The sequence below is a fragment of the Camellia sinensis genome, chromosome 4, assembly GCF_055761805.1.
Source record: "Camellia sinensis isolate YWXY chromosome 4, ASM5576180v1, whole genome shotgun sequence".
Lineage (NCBI taxonomy): Eukaryota > Viridiplantae > Streptophyta > Magnoliopsida > Ericales > Theaceae > Camellia > Camellia sinensis.
This window is the reverse complement of record NC_138964.1, coordinates 115,459,666-115,473,939: the sequence shown is the minus strand read 5'-3', so window position 1 is coordinate 115,473,939 and position 14,274 is coordinate 115,459,666. Positions and strand designations below refer to the sequence as shown.

Below are 14,274 nucleotides of genomic sequence, written 5' to 3'. Positions count from 1 at the left end.
AGAGACCGAGTTTGTTGAATCTGGGACTGGGCAGAGTTTCGCTGAGAGAGCTTATGATCCGAGCAGGCACATCCTATCAACGAGCCGAAGTGGGCTAATTGTAGAATTTCCCGAGACAGGAGAATTGTGCATGATCCGAGAGGATGGATCTAGGCTATGGGCAGATGAGCCGACAACCATAGAAGAGGACTTTGCTAACTTGCAATTTCGCGATGATCAGGAGTTGGAGGACGCGTCCATTAACTGGAATGATTATGAGGGATCAGAGGAGGCCACTGGATGGCTTGAAGATCAACCGGATGCAGTGGGGGAAGCCCAACCAGAACAGAGCCCGGCAGGGGCAGAAACATCATTTGTGGCCGGAACGGCCGAAAATCAAGTTGTACCGCCGGAGAGCGCCGGTGTTAAGAATTCCGCTCAGGACATGGGCATTACGGATGTGGGAACTGTTGAACAAACAACTGTACTGATGCAGTTGGAACAAGCAAAGTTTGAGGAAGCTGAGAGAGCCAGAAAGGCGAAGGGCCCTGAGGGGACCGGAAGTGCTGTGTGCACAAAGACAGACAATGCTGCGAGCGTTTGGACAGAGAGCACTGAAAGTGCGAGTAGATTGGAGCCGGACAGATGTCTGTTGGCTGCCAGCGGAATGTGGTGGGAAGATGACGATTTGTGTCTTGCCCACACCGATGAAGACTGGGGAAATGGCCAACCAGATGATACTTGGTATCTTGACGAAGTGGACCACATGACAAGAAGTGGGCGGTACTTCAAGCCCCCACACTTAGACCAACCCGAAGCATCTAGGAAAGACAGAGAAGCGGAGAGACAGAAGGAGAAGCAGATCGAGGATGAAGCTGTGCTGAAACAATTAAAGAAAATACAAGCAGACATCTCCATCTGGGGACTGCTAATGGCATCACGAGTGCACAGGGAAGCTGTCCTATCTGCCATGGACAAGTCGAAACTTTCTATAGACACCACGCCTGAACAGCTGGTTGGGCTGGTTTTTCCGGGAGGAGGTTCCCCGGCATTAACTTTTTCGGACAAGGAGCTACCGCCTGAGGGTGCAAATCATAACAAGCCTCTCTACATCTCTGTGGAATGTAGAGATAAGTGGATACCGGTGGTACTTGTTGATACCGGGTCTGCGATTAATGTCTGCCCAACCAGAACGGCATATGCAATCGGGTTAAAACCCGCGGACTTCATCCCAACCACCCAAGTGATCAGAGCATATGACAATACCAGCAGAGAAGTGATGGGGACTGTTAAAATTCAAACTAAGGTTGGTCCAGGACAACACAGCATCGAATTTCATATCCTGGACGTTCCCGCAACCTTTAACTTACTATTGGGGCGACCGTGGTTGCACCAGGTCAAAGCAGTCTCTTCCACCCTACATCAAATGCTGAAATACCCTCACGGGAAAGGGGTAGCGGTCGTTTTTGGGAATTCATCAATCCATCCGCCGCCGGAAGTGTCTACACCCGTCTTAGAAATCGAGCACGGCACGGAGGATGTGTTTTTGTCGGGGTTCACTTTGGCCGAAGCTCAAGTAGTGCAGAATGTCATGGCCGCGAATGAGGGCATGTATGTTAGTGCACAATCCATATACCTCATGAACAAGCTAAAACATACCCCTGGAATGGGATTAGGGAGAAGTGGCCGGAAAGGCGTCTCAGTGTTGGCCGAAGTGCCGCACAATCCTCACGCCTTTGGACTAGGTTATCTGCCCACCAAGGAGGATTGGGTGAGGAAAGGAAAAGAAATGGCCGGAAGGGCCAGGGCAAAGAAGGCCGGGAAGCCATTTGATTTAATACACAGGCCCATCTGGGGTACCCTAAACGGACGTTTCGTCCGGGAGGGGGAAGATTTTCCATTCTGCGGCTTCCCGGAGCCATGGCTAAACGCGAAGGGGGAGCGCGTGCCTGGTTTTGAAATCTTCTTCGACATACAACTATCTGGGGATGACGTTGCCGAAGCGCAGACAGACCCACCAACTGAGACTGAGCAGTGTGAAGCAGTGGATCCTGAGAGTACAAAGATGGAAATGGGGGTAGCACTGGCGAGTCTACTATCAGATCCTCCGATCGGCCAAGAGTGCTCGGGGGATAACTCTTCGGTTTCTGTGATTGGAGATGAAATAGCTGCGGGCTTTCCAGCGTCGATCTTGGATGCATCTATCGCACCTTCTCTCATCTGGCAATATGAAGAAGGCTTTTTATCTAGCAATTCCGGGTCAGGTAGTGAGCCGGAATCTGATTCTACCGAATCTTCTGCGTCGGAATCAGATTCCAGCTCGACTGAGTCTGAGTCCGGTATTCCTGGGGGTGATAACCCGGATACCACAGTCCTGTCTAGGTCGTCTTTTTCATTTTCTTTTGAGTCTGTTGTAACAGAGGAATCTGACGGCTTGGAAGTATTTAATGAGAATGATGTGGATGTGGTTTCCGAGTATTTTTCTGTGCCTTTGATTTATTGCTTAAATCAGGATTTTCAAAACTTTGATGAAAACAGCGAGGAAGAAATTCCCCCAGTTTTGCAACGATTAATTGATCAAGAGCAAGAAAGATTTGTTAAACCTTTAATCGATGAAATCACTTCTGTGAATATTGGTACTGAGAAGGACCCGCGGCTGGTCCAGATCGGGTCCACGTTGTCTTCAGAGGAGTGCGAGCGCTTAGTCGCTTTATTAAAGGATTTCAAAGATGTTTTCGCGTGGTCCTATGAAGACATGCCTGGAATCGATCCTAAGATTGTACAGCACCGGATCCCTCTTGATCCAGAGGCCCGCCCTGTCAAACAGAAACTCAGAAGGATTCGCCCGGACTGGGCCCTCAAGATTAAGGAAGAGGTCACCAAACAAATTGACGCAGGGTTCCTGTTGGTGTCTGAGTATCCAACTTGGTTGGCCAACATAGTTCCGGTGCCAAAGAAGGACGGCAGAATTCGGGTCTGTGTAGACTTCAGGGATTTGAACAAGGCCAGTCCGAAGGACGACTTCCCCTTGCCGCACATCGATGAATTGGTGGATTTCACGGCAGGACACGCCTTGCTTTCGTTTATGGATGGTTTCTCAGGCTATAACCAGATAGTAATGGCACCCGAAGACCGAGAGAAAACTGCGTTCACTACCCCGTGGGGGACATATTGTTATCGAGTGATGCCATTCGGTTTGAAAAATGCTGGAGCTACGTATCAACGGGCAGCAACTACAATATTACATGATATGATCCATAAGGAGGTCGAAGTGTACGTGGACGACATGATTGTCAAGTCCAAAGATAGAGAGGGCCACTACACCGCCTTACAAAAATTCTTTCAAAGGATCAAAGAGTTTCGGCTGCGACTGAACCCCCAGAAATGCACGTTTGGTGTTACAGCAGGGAAGATGTTAGGGTTTCTGATCACACAAAGGGGCATCGAGGTCGACCCTTCCAAAATCAAGGCCATCTTAGAAATGCCACCACCAAGGACTGAAAAGGAGGTGCGAGGCTTTCTAGGTAAAGTGCAATTCATAAGGCGGTTTATCTCTAAACTAACCTTGACTTGTGAACCACTTTTTGGTCTCCTGAAGAAAGGAAAGAAATTCCAATGGGACGGCCGATGTCAAGCAGCTTTTGAGCAGATCAAAGAGTACCTACAGAACCCACCCGTGTTGTCACCGCCAGAGCCGGGGAGACCGTTGATACTATACCTTTCAGTAACTGAGACCACCATGGGTTGCATGCTTGCGCAGGAATCAGAAGACAAAGTAGAAAGAGCCATCTACTATCTGAGCAAAAAGATGTTGGATTACGAGACCCGCTATACACCGCTGGAGAAGGCTTGTTTGGCCTTGGTATGGGCAACCAGGAAGCTGCGGCACTACCTGTTAGCCCACTCTGTAATGTTGGTTTCGCGTTTGGATCCCATCAAATATCTTTTCGAAAAACCAGCACTTACAGGTAGGCTAGCTCGTTGGCTGCTGTTGCTCTCCGAATTTGATTTGAAGTATGTGACGCGCAAGTCAGTAAAAGGCAGAGCGGTAGCGGAGTTCCTTGCCGACCACCCGGTTGAGGGGGATGAAGCGGTTGAGTATCTATTCCCAGATGAAGCCATTCTGCACGTCAAAGATGAAACTTGGACAATGTACTTTGACGGAGCGTCAAACCAGTATGGGTATGGGATAGGGGTGTTGCTGATAGCGCCTGATGATTCCCGTATCCCTTTAGCATTCAAGCTCCGGTTCAAGGTTTCCAACAATGAAGCAGAGTATGAGGCATGTATTGCTGGCCTAGAAGCAGCCCTAGAACTAGGGGCGAGACGAGTGGACGTCATTGGGGACTCGAACCTCGTTGTGTCTCAAGCAAAAGGAGATTGGAAGGTCAAAGAGGAAAGGATGATAACCTACCACCAAACCTTGGATTTGTTAATTCCTCGGTTTGAGAAGCTAAATTTCACCCACCTCGTAAGAGAGAACAACAGGTTTGCAGATTCATTAGCAACTCTATCTTCTATGATAGACATCCCGTCCGGAGTCCGGATGCGTCCAGTCATTATTGATCAGAAGTTTGCGCCAGCGTACGAGTCGATTTCCGCCATAGATGAGGTTCAAGACGGCAACCCCTGGTACTACGACATCTGGAACTTCTTGGAAAAGGAGATATATCCACTAGGGGCAAATGCCAAGGATAAGAGGGCTGTCAGAAGAATGGCTGCTCAGTTCGTTATCTGCGGGGGAAAGCTGTACAAAAGGGGTCATCTGGGAATGCATAAGCTCTGCGTAGAAGCCGAAGAGTCAAAACACCTGATGGAAGCCATCCATGGGGGGGAGTGCGGTGCACACATGAATGGAGTAATGCTGGCCAGAAAGATCCTCAGACAGGGCTACTACTGGTCAACCATGGAGGAGGATTGCATTGGTTTTGTTCGGCGATGCCACAAATGTCAAATTCATGCAAATCGCATGAACATCCCACCGTCAAAACTATACAACATGACTTCGCCGTGGCCTTTTTCAGTCTGGGGAATTGATGTGATCGGAGCTGTTACCCCGAAGGGGTCAAACGGGCATGAGTTTATCCTGGTAGCGATAGATTATTTTACAAAGTGGGTCGAGGCCCAATCATACGCAGTGTTGAAGGCGTCGCATGTCGCAAAGTTCATCAGGAACAACATCATCTGTCGCTACGGGGTGCCAAACGAAATAATTTCAGACAATGGTTCCCACTTCAAGAAAGAAGTGATAGACTTGTTGGAGAAATACAATGTGGCTTTCCATAAGTCCTCTACATACAGGCCGCAGACCAACGGAGCGGTTGAGGCCGCCAACAAGAATATCAAGCATATACTACAGAAGATGGTGGAAACCTATCGAGATTGGCCAGACAAGCTGCCATTTGCTCTGTGGGGCTACAGGACTTCAATCAGAACTTCTACTGGAGCAACTCCGTATTCATTGGTCTATGGAATGGAGGCTGTTCTACCCATTGAGATTGAGGTCCCATCATTACGAGTATTGGCTGAATGCCGGATAGCCGAAGCAGATTGGCAGCGAAGCAGATTCGAAGAACTCATGCTCTTTGATGAAAGAAGACTGAAGGCACTGTACCACATCCAAGGCTATCAACGCAGAATCGCCCGGGCTTTCAACAAGAAAGTTAAGTCCAGGAATCTGAAAGAAGGAGATTTGGTGCTCAAAGACAACCGAGCTCCCATCCACGACCCAAGGGGCAAGTTCAAACCCAATTGGACTGGTCCTTATATCATCAAAGCTATCTGGTCAGGTGGGGCTGTGGTTCTGATGGATCTAGATGGCTTGGAGTTCTCACAACCGATCAATATGGACAAGTTGAAGAAATACTATCCTTGAGAGGCTCGCTAGGCCGAAAACCCGCAAAGGGCGACCTAGGCAAAATTCAGAGCACAAAAAAATTAGAAAATATAAAAACTGAGCTCGCAAGGTTGAAAACCCGCAAAGGGCGGCCTTGGCAAAAGTTAGAGCGCAAAAGGAGAGTGAAAATACTCGAGTGAACCTTAGCCTGAACTACGTAAGACTTGATTCCCATCTTTGGGATACGTAGGCAGCTTCGTCTTGAAGTTCAGTCATAAACTTTTCCCCGATCAACTTTGTCCAATTCGATCATCTCAGTCATCTTTATCTATCAGCGTTTACCGTGATCTCCGGTACAGTGCTGTTCAAACTAGGGGCAACTTTCCGTTGCCGCGACGGTGCAGAGTTACTCAGACAAGGGGCAACTTTCCGTTGCTTTGGAGTGCCGCATTGTTCTTCAGACTAGGGGCAACTTTCCAGTTGCAAGGATCTAGGGTTGTGTATCTCAGTGACAGATTTTCGGCATGTCCAGTTCCGATCCACATCGAAAATAGTTTTGAAAAGTTTTAATAAAAGTTGACTTTGTTCAAATCAATCTTTTTATGACTTAGACCATTTTTGGACCAAAAGTGGAAAATTTTCAGTTCCATAACTTTCAATTTCATTGATTTCAAAATAGAGTTCTCCTGCTCTTGTATTACAATCGAGGTTGTTTTTTTTAGTACAATCATAAAGAAAACTTGAAAATACTAATAAGCAATAAATTTGGGGCATAGTTGAATCAAGTATCTCTGTGTCCCACTCCAGAGTTGGACGGGATATCTGATGCCAAGTTGGGCCCAACTTGTACCTCCTTTTTTGAGCCAATCCACATATTCGTCTAACAAAGCGCAACTGAAGGTTGAAACAGGGGCCAGAAACTCTCTAGTCCTCCATGCCGTGGCATGTCTCTGGCCGGCCAGCTCCCATGGATGACTGGCAATGTTGCAGTGTGTCCCCTCGGCCTTGTCTTGCTCTTCGAAGGAGAACTCCAAGCATTACCATACAACAGGAGAGCCGAAGGCCTTCATTTCAGACGCGTTCCGATGCCCAGATCGTCAGAAGTACACCTTTTGTTTTTGAGCTTTTTGCTTATCGAGTTGTTGTACTTTGTTTATCAGTTGTTTGTCGAGCGGACGTGTTTTGTGTTTTGAGTCCTTGCTCTCTGTTTAAGCAAATTTTGTTAAAGTCTTGTTTATTTGCGTTGTTGCATTTTGCTTATCGAGTTGTAAACTTGCTAAAGATTCTGTTATACCTTAGTAAGTTGAGTTGTTTAGTTTGTTGCGTCGGTTCACTACCTGATTTGGTGATTACACAACGTACATTTCCTTTCAAATTCATTTTTGCGCGAAACAAATTGATGCGATACGATACTAAAAGTTCAAAATACAAACACCTTTTCAAAAGCTATTTCATTTCATCATGCTTTACAACGAACAAAAGGTACAGGTTTTACAAAAACAAAACTGCCTAACAATGTGCAAAGTGCTACAAACTACTAGTAAAAAGAAAAATAAAGCATGGAAATAACAACATCAAAATCCTCGGGAACGGGAACGAGAAGCCCGCCTGGTCCTCTTTTGTGGAACAACCTCCACACCATCATCAGAGTCGGAGCTGTCGTCCTCAGGATCCTCCTCAGCCTCGCCTCTGTTCCCCGAGCCAAAACCGGAGCCTCCCTCCTCGACAGATGTCTCGAACTGACGGTCGGTAGCCTCCTCCTCCTCCTCCTCATCAGACTCCACCTCCACAACATGAGCCCTGCGTCTGCGGACAGGTCTCCCTCGAGCTCCTCGAAATGGCCTAGATGGCCCGGCTCCTCGGGAAGGCCGAGATGACCCCTCCCCCTGATAAGGCCCGGATGGCCCAGCTCCCTGATAAGGCCCAGATGGCCCAGCTCCCCAATGAGGCCCAGGTGGCCTGGTCTGTGGCTGACCGGACCATGAAGGCATCTGAAAACAAAGAGTTCAATTCAAATACATCAGTCCGAATATATACATCAGATGCAGATACAAGCAAAAGCTACGTAAAGTGGGTGCATGTAAATACAGTGTACAAGTGAGGTGTGTGTCAGATGTGCTCTACACAAGTAGTCTATCGATGCAGTAGAAATCAGCATGTCATCAGAAGTATGATAAATGCCAAAAAATTGAAGGGTACCTGAATGCCCGCAACAGACAACTGTGCCTCCCTGCGTAGGACCATGCCCTCGAGTGTGGCCACCAGCTCAACCATCTCCTCCATGTACCCTCGCGATGGCTGCAAAAATGAGTTCATAATCATCAGTGAACAAATGAGTATTTAAACATCTGAAATGATGAATGACGAAAGTGGAGCGTACCGGCGGTGAGTCCGGATCAATGGCATATCGATCACTGGGCATCCGAGGCTCTAGTGGAACTGGAATCGGAGAGCTAGTCCCATACTGCCACGCCATCAACTCAGTAGGCATATCTGGCCATCCCGGATGAGGATGAATCGACGGGTTCGGAGGAAACGGTCTACTCCCACCTCTAGATGCGCCAGCCCTGCTAGAAGAAGGGATGTCTGTAGCCCGAGCCTGAGCCTGATCCGAGGATGACATACCGGCAGGTCTCATCATCGGAATACGAGCTTCTGTCAATGGAGGCATCAAATATATGTGACGATAGGTGGCGTAGTCCCCTTCCGCAACATATAACAAAGCATCGCTGCCTAGCATGGCGCCGACTACCTCTGAGTAAGAGAGCCCGTCAGCGGTCCGCATACTAGCCGGAGGTACCGCGGGAACATCCTGAGAAAGATACCCCCGTACCTGGCACAGAAAGCGCTCCCCCAGGAACCAGACTCTGCCGACTGGCCCTTCGAGCAGGACCCTATACCGGGAGATGCCTGATGCTCCGGTATACTGAAGTAAGAGATCATCACCCAGAGGTGCCCAAGGCTGCCAAGTAATCTGCGGATGATAAATGTATAAACCAATCAGAAAACGAGAATATACAGAGCAAATCAAAGATGAAAATGAAAAGAACTGAAAGTTCTGAAATACCTCTGAGTGTCGCACAGTGTCGAAGTACTGTCGCAGGCGAACCAGGGTCTCTCGAGGCCTCGCCCGGTGCGGGCCCTCAAAAATCAATGAATATGGGGTCACGGGAATCCCCACCACCTCCAGCACTGGGGCTAACGATGGGAAATATACATAAGCCCATAACTGAGAAGAGCAGTGCAGAATGTAAATACGAAATGCTGAGAGCAAAATGCAGACTGTAAAAGTACGATGTGTGTGCAATGCACAAGTAATGAAGAGCAGAAATGTAAATCGAGGGGACAGAAAGTACCTCCCAAGCTCTCCAGTAGCCGCCAAGCAAATCGCCCCGCCCGCGGGAGGTCGCGCTCATGTAAAAGTAGAGGGTAGCCAGGCCAGCGCCACCCCAATCATATCTACTGACCTGTGATAGGTCGACTAGAGCGCTCAACAGATATAGCCCAATGGTGTTCCCTCTGTCGGCGAACAGGGTAGTCCCGAAGAGGAACATCAGGAAGCCACGAGTATACTGCTCTGTCTCCTCAGGAGTCTCGGGCATCATCTCAGCCCGCCGAAAATGGGAGGAAAACCAAGTATAGCGGACTCTCCCAGAGACCCTGTCAACAGGTGGGCGAGCCCCCAACAAATACATCCAGGCGGCCTCCCACTCGCCCATATCCTCATCGTATGGGATGGCCCAACCTCCGACATCAAGGCCGGTCAATACAGCAAAATCAAAAGGGGTCATAGTCATGTCCCCGGTGGCAGAGAAATGAAAGGAATTGGTGGTGTCCCACCATCTCTCTACCAAAGCTGCCATCAAGGTCCTCCTGGCAGGACAGCGTGACAACCCGGCGCAGAAGGGCCCAAACCCTGCCAAGTCTACCAAACCCCTGACGCCCTCCGGGAGCTCAGCATACCAATCCCGTGCCATGGTAGAACCATACCCTCGCACACTGCGGGAACCACCCTGCATTCAGAATGAATATATGTGTCAATAATGAAATAAATGGGCTGTGTGCCAATAAGATGAAATGGGCTGTGTGCCGACGAAGTAAAATAAACTACATGCAAATTCTATCTACCTGGGCTGCGTGTTCAGAGAATTTGAATTTTGGGCTGCGTGTTCAACTTTCAGTTAATTTGTGGGCTGCGTGTTCACTATCTACCTGGGCTGCGTGTTCAGAGAATTTGAATTTTGGGCTGCGTGTTCAACTTTCAGTTAATTTGTGGGCTGCGTGTTCACTATCTACCTGGGCTGCGTGTTCAGAGAATTTGAATTTTGGGCTGCGTGTTCAATTTTCAGTTTATTTGTGGGCTGCGTGTTCACTATCTACCTGGGCTGCGTGTTCAGAGAATTTGAATTTTGGGCTGCGTGTTCAACTTTCAGTTAATTTGTGGGCTGCGTGTTCACTATCTACCTGGGCTGCGTGTTCAGAGAATTTGAATTTTGGGCTGCGTGTTCAATTTTCGGTTTATTTGTGGGCTGCGTGTTCACTATCTACCTGGGCTGCGTGTTCAGAGAATTTGAATTTTGGGCTGCGTGTTCAACTTTCGGTTTATTTGTGGGCTGCGTGTTCACTATCTACCTGGGCTGCGTGTTCAGAGAATTTGAATTTTGGGCTGCGTGTTCAACTTTCAGTTAATTTGTGGGCTGCGTGTTCACTATCTACCTGGGCTGCGTGTTCAGAGAATTTGAATTTTGGGCTGCGTGTTCAATTTTCGGTTTATTTGTGGGCTGCGTGTTCACTATCTACCTGGGCTGCGTGTTCAAAGAATTTGAATTTTGGGCTGCGTGTTCAATTTTCAGTTTATTTGTGGGCTGCGTGTTCACTATCCACCTGGGCTGCGTGTTCAGAGAATTTGAATTTTGGGCTGCGTGTTCAATTTTCGGTTTATTTGTGGGCTGCGTGTTCACTATCCACCTGGGCTGCGTGTTCAGAGAATTTGAATTTTGGGCTGCGTGTTCAATTTTCAGTTTATTTGTGGGCTGCGTGTTCACTATCCACCTGGGCTGCGTGTTCAGAGAATTTGAATTTTGGGCTGCGTGTTCAATTTTCAGTTTATTTGTGGGCTGCGTGTTCACTATCCACCTGGGCTGCGTGTTCAGAGAATTTGAATTTTGGGCTGCGTGTTCAATTTTCGGTTTATTTGTGGGCTGCGTGTTCACTATCTACCTGGGCTGCGCGTTCAGAGAATTTGAATTTTGGGCTGCGTGTTCAACTTTCAGTTAATTGTGGGCTGCGTGTTCACTATCTACCTGGGCTGCGTGTTCAGAGAATTTTTGAATTTTGGGCTGCGTGTGTCAAACTTTCGAAATCACATTGAATATATGTTGTTAGCATATTGTGCTTGTTGCAATTTCTCTCTTGCAGGCACGATATTGTATGTACGGTTCAATTGAGGTTGGTGCGACCAGACGAATCACGCAGGTATTGTATCTTCTCCGTGTGAGACATGGCGGGGATTGAATAATCCCCCGCGTTCTTAACTGCATGAAATGTAGTTGTCGCTTTGCATTCTTACTTAAAATTGTTGCATCTATTTGCGAATACTTGCCTCATTACAGCTAGCTGCATTTGCACGATCATCGGGCTACCTTCGGCTTCTTGCATATCATTTGCATTTTGCCCCCTGCCTGCGGGCATGCCTGCAGGCACATCTTTTTCTATCTTGTATGTTTGTCTGAGTCTTCGGCCTTGTCAAAAATGGGTCGTCTCTAGGCTTTGACATTCACTCCCGTCACTTGTGACTTCCGAGTTCTGTCAAAGAGGGGCAACTGTAGACACCCCATTTTTGACCGACCTTAAGACTCAGACGTCACCGATTAAGCGCTTGGTGATGTTGCATAATGTGCTTGTTCAGAAGTTTCAGAGTCGCGGCTGTGAGCCCTGCCTCCGGACTTCCAAACCCTTTTCTGTGCCTTGTCTCGGTTTGCGAGCCAGACTCGGTTTTCTCCGTTTCTTTTCCTGAGGGGAGGGAGAGGTCCCGTAGACCATCTCTCAATGTCCGTAGGCTACATTTGGTGGCCGTAGGCCATTTTGCCCATTTCGGAGTCCGGTTCCCGGTTTTCGGAGCCGTCAGGCCGTGTGCCTCGGTTCGGGACCACCTAACCATCTCCGTTTGCTTTGATTTTTGGCATACATCCTATTTCATCCATTTTGAGGGACACTGAGGGCTGAGAAACCCACTTCGAGGTCAAATACAATTTTCGGTGCTTAACAGCCCATTTCCGGGACCTCGAAATGCGTGTTTTGGCCCCGGAACATTCGTTTTGCAATGGTTTTCGTTCATTTTTGGCAGGTACCTCTGTTTTATCACAGGGAAGGTCACTGAAGGGTGGGAGGCCAGCAATTGTTGCAGCAACCAGTTATCTCTCCTCCGGAGCCTCCCGGCGCCCGTTTTTCCAACTTCCGGGCTAATGTTGAATACCTTAGAGCCAGCGTTGCCAACTTTCAACCACATATCTGTGATCTACACATCTGAGAGGCCCCTAAAAGTTCATGGCCGGCCATTAAGGTCACCTGACCCTTTTGACCCCTTTCTTCCGGGCTAATGTTGAACCCCTTGGACCCTTTTTCTCGAACTTTGAACCACATATCTGTGATCTACACATCTGAGAGGCCCCTAAAAGTTCATGGCCGGCCATTAAGGTCACTTGACCCTTTTGAACCCCTCTTTCCGAGCCACTGTTGAACCCCTTGGGCCCACTTTCTTGGAATTTCAATTACATGGTTGTGTTGTACACACATAGGCCTACCTCCCCAATACCTGGCCGGCCAGAAAAGATGGTTGACCCTTTTGACCCCTAGCCGGCCGGCTAGGGGGTGTGGCCGGCCGGCCACCTCCGGCCAAAGTGAGCGGCCGGCCGTGCTCTCCTCACTGTGCCCCTTCCAGCTGTGAGGCAATATCCCCCAGATATTTTCTGTATCCGGGGGATATTTTGGGAGAGAGTTTTCCTCTCCATTTGACCCCCCTTTTACACCCCCTTTCTTGACCTTATAACCAGCTGAGGACCTTCTTCTAGGGGGTTAGAAAATTTGATCTTAAGAACTCCATAGCCAACTCCATCTTCATCTTCTTCAATTCTTCAAAAACCCTAAGTCCATTAACCTCCATTCCTTCTATACCACCAAACTCTACCACCACTATCTCATTTCCAGCAGCTAGGAAGGGTTCTTGAAGGCCAAAGGAGCAGCAAATCCATCCAAGAAGCAACCAAAGTCTAGATCTTCAAGGGTAAGTTCCACTTTGATCCTTTTGACCCTTTCCCTTGATCTATTTCTAAGCCTCATTTCTTTTTGGTTTCAAGCTTCGGTCCTAACTGAAAAGGACCATATTTTGAGCTCATCATCACTTCTCATTAAGGGCTCAACCTTGTTTGAGCTCTCCATAATATACTTGCTTCATTGACCATGTTGTATGTCATGATTTTGTATGCCTTTTTTTGACCTATGAGCAATTTATTTTCGGGCATGGTGTAAACTGATATGAGGCATATTTTGAGCCCCTCTTCAACATTGGAGAAGGGCTCAACATTGTTTGGTGTTTCCATATGTCACTTGTAGTTATATCCCCTATTTAGCCCCATTTTTGCATAAATTAATAGCTCTCTTTGCTTCTGTTTTTGGACCTTGGTCCGAACTGAAAGAGGTCTTATTTTGGCCTATACTTCATGTTTCATTCACACTTTTTTTCTGTTTGGTGATTATTTTATACACTTCATGTTTTAGCACCTTTTGAGCCTTATTTTGCATCATATTTTTAGCATGTTTGTATACTGATTTTGAGGCTGCCATATACTGTAAATGTTCATATTTTTGGTCCATCTTCAGTGTTGTAGAAGGAAATTTTTCAGTTTGAGTTTTGCTTATACCACTTGCTTCTTTACCCCTCTTTTGGCCCCCATTCTTGTATGCTATGCTTCCCTTACCTATGCTTGCTGTTTGGCCATGTTTATAACTGGAAAAGTGCTTATTTTGGGACTGTCTAGCTTCTGTCTTTGCATTGCATGTCCATGTTGTGCATGTTTAGTATGGCTATAGGCCATTTCGGATGCCTAATGTTGCATTTCGGGTCATTTCCTTGCATTTCATATCATTTCGCTTCATTTCGGGACTGTTTTCCCTCATATTTTGTTGCTGAAATTCCATTAGTATGCTTGCATATCATTTCCATGTCATTTCATATCATTTTATCATCGCCTCGGTTTGCGTGCCCGTGTGCACGCATTTCGAGGCACTTCATTTTCTGCCATCGGCATCCGATGTGAGTGTGGCTGAGGCTCACTCATGTTGGTATAAGCCCATTTGTCATTTCCATGTTATTTCATCACATTTTATCATCGCCTCGGTTTGCGTGCCCGTGTGCACGCATTTCGAGGCACTTCATTTTCTGCCATCGGCATCCGATGTGA

The 14,274-nt window shown here is 47.7% G+C and overlaps 2 protein-coding genes across 2 annotated transcripts; both read right to left on the bottom strand.

Moving 5' to 3' along the window:
• Window positions 1-7,299: 7,299 nt before the first annotated feature.
• LOC145823410 (uncharacterized) lies at window positions 7,300-8,313 on the bottom strand. The gene is made up of 3 exons (XM_082922953.1): window positions 8,196-8,313; window positions 8,015-8,113; window positions 7,300-7,806 (listed from the first exon to the last, which is right to left on the bottom strand). The coding sequence occupies exons 1-3, from the start codon at window positions 8,304-8,306 to the stop codon at window positions 7,390-7,392; spliced, it is 627 nt and encodes a 208-aa protein (XP_082779079.1). The 5' UTR covers window positions 8,307-8,313; the 3' UTR covers window positions 7,300-7,389.
• Window positions 8,314-8,563: 250 nt separating this feature from the next.
• Window positions 8,564-9,933, bottom strand: LOC145823990 (protein MAINTENANCE OF MERISTEMS-like). Its single transcript, XM_082923573.1, has 4 exons — window positions 9,172-9,933; window positions 8,883-9,044; window positions 8,607-8,789; window positions 8,564-8,569 (listed from the first exon to the last, which is right to left on the bottom strand). Exons 1-4 carry the CDS (start codon window positions 9,832-9,834, stop codon window positions 8,564-8,566), a joined length of 1,014 nt encoding a protein of 337 aa, XP_082779699.1. The 5' UTR covers window positions 9,835-9,933.
• Window positions 9,934-14,274: the final 4,341 nt, after the last annotated feature.

Excerpts from the sequence above, each read along its gene's own strand:
- LOC145823410 (XM_082922953.1), bottom strand. The coding sequence starts at position 8,306 with ATGCCTACTGAGTTGATGGCGTGGCAGTATGGGACTAGCTCTCCGATT. Across the intron at positions 8,114-8,195 it reads TTGATCCGGACTCACCGCCG|CCATCGCGAGGGTACATGGA; the intron begins GTACGCTCCACT and ends TCATTTTTGCAG. Across the intron at positions 7,807-8,014 it reads TGTCTGTTGCGGGCATTCAG|ATGCCTTCATGGTCCGGTCA; the intron begins GTACCCTTCAAT and ends CTTTGTTTTCAG.
- LOC145823990 (XM_082923573.1), bottom strand. The coding sequence starts at position 9,834 with ATGCAGGGTGGTTCCCGCAGTGTGCGAGGGTATGGTTCTACCATGGCA. Across the intron at positions 9,045-9,171 it reads GCTACTGGAGAGCTTGGGAG|TTATGGGCTTATGTATATTT; the intron begins GTACTTTCTGTC and ends TGCTCTTCTCAG. Across the intron at positions 8,790-8,882 it reads ACACTGTGCGACACTCAGAG|ATTACTTGGCAGCCTTGGGC; the intron begins GTATTTCAGAAC and ends TATCATCCGCAG.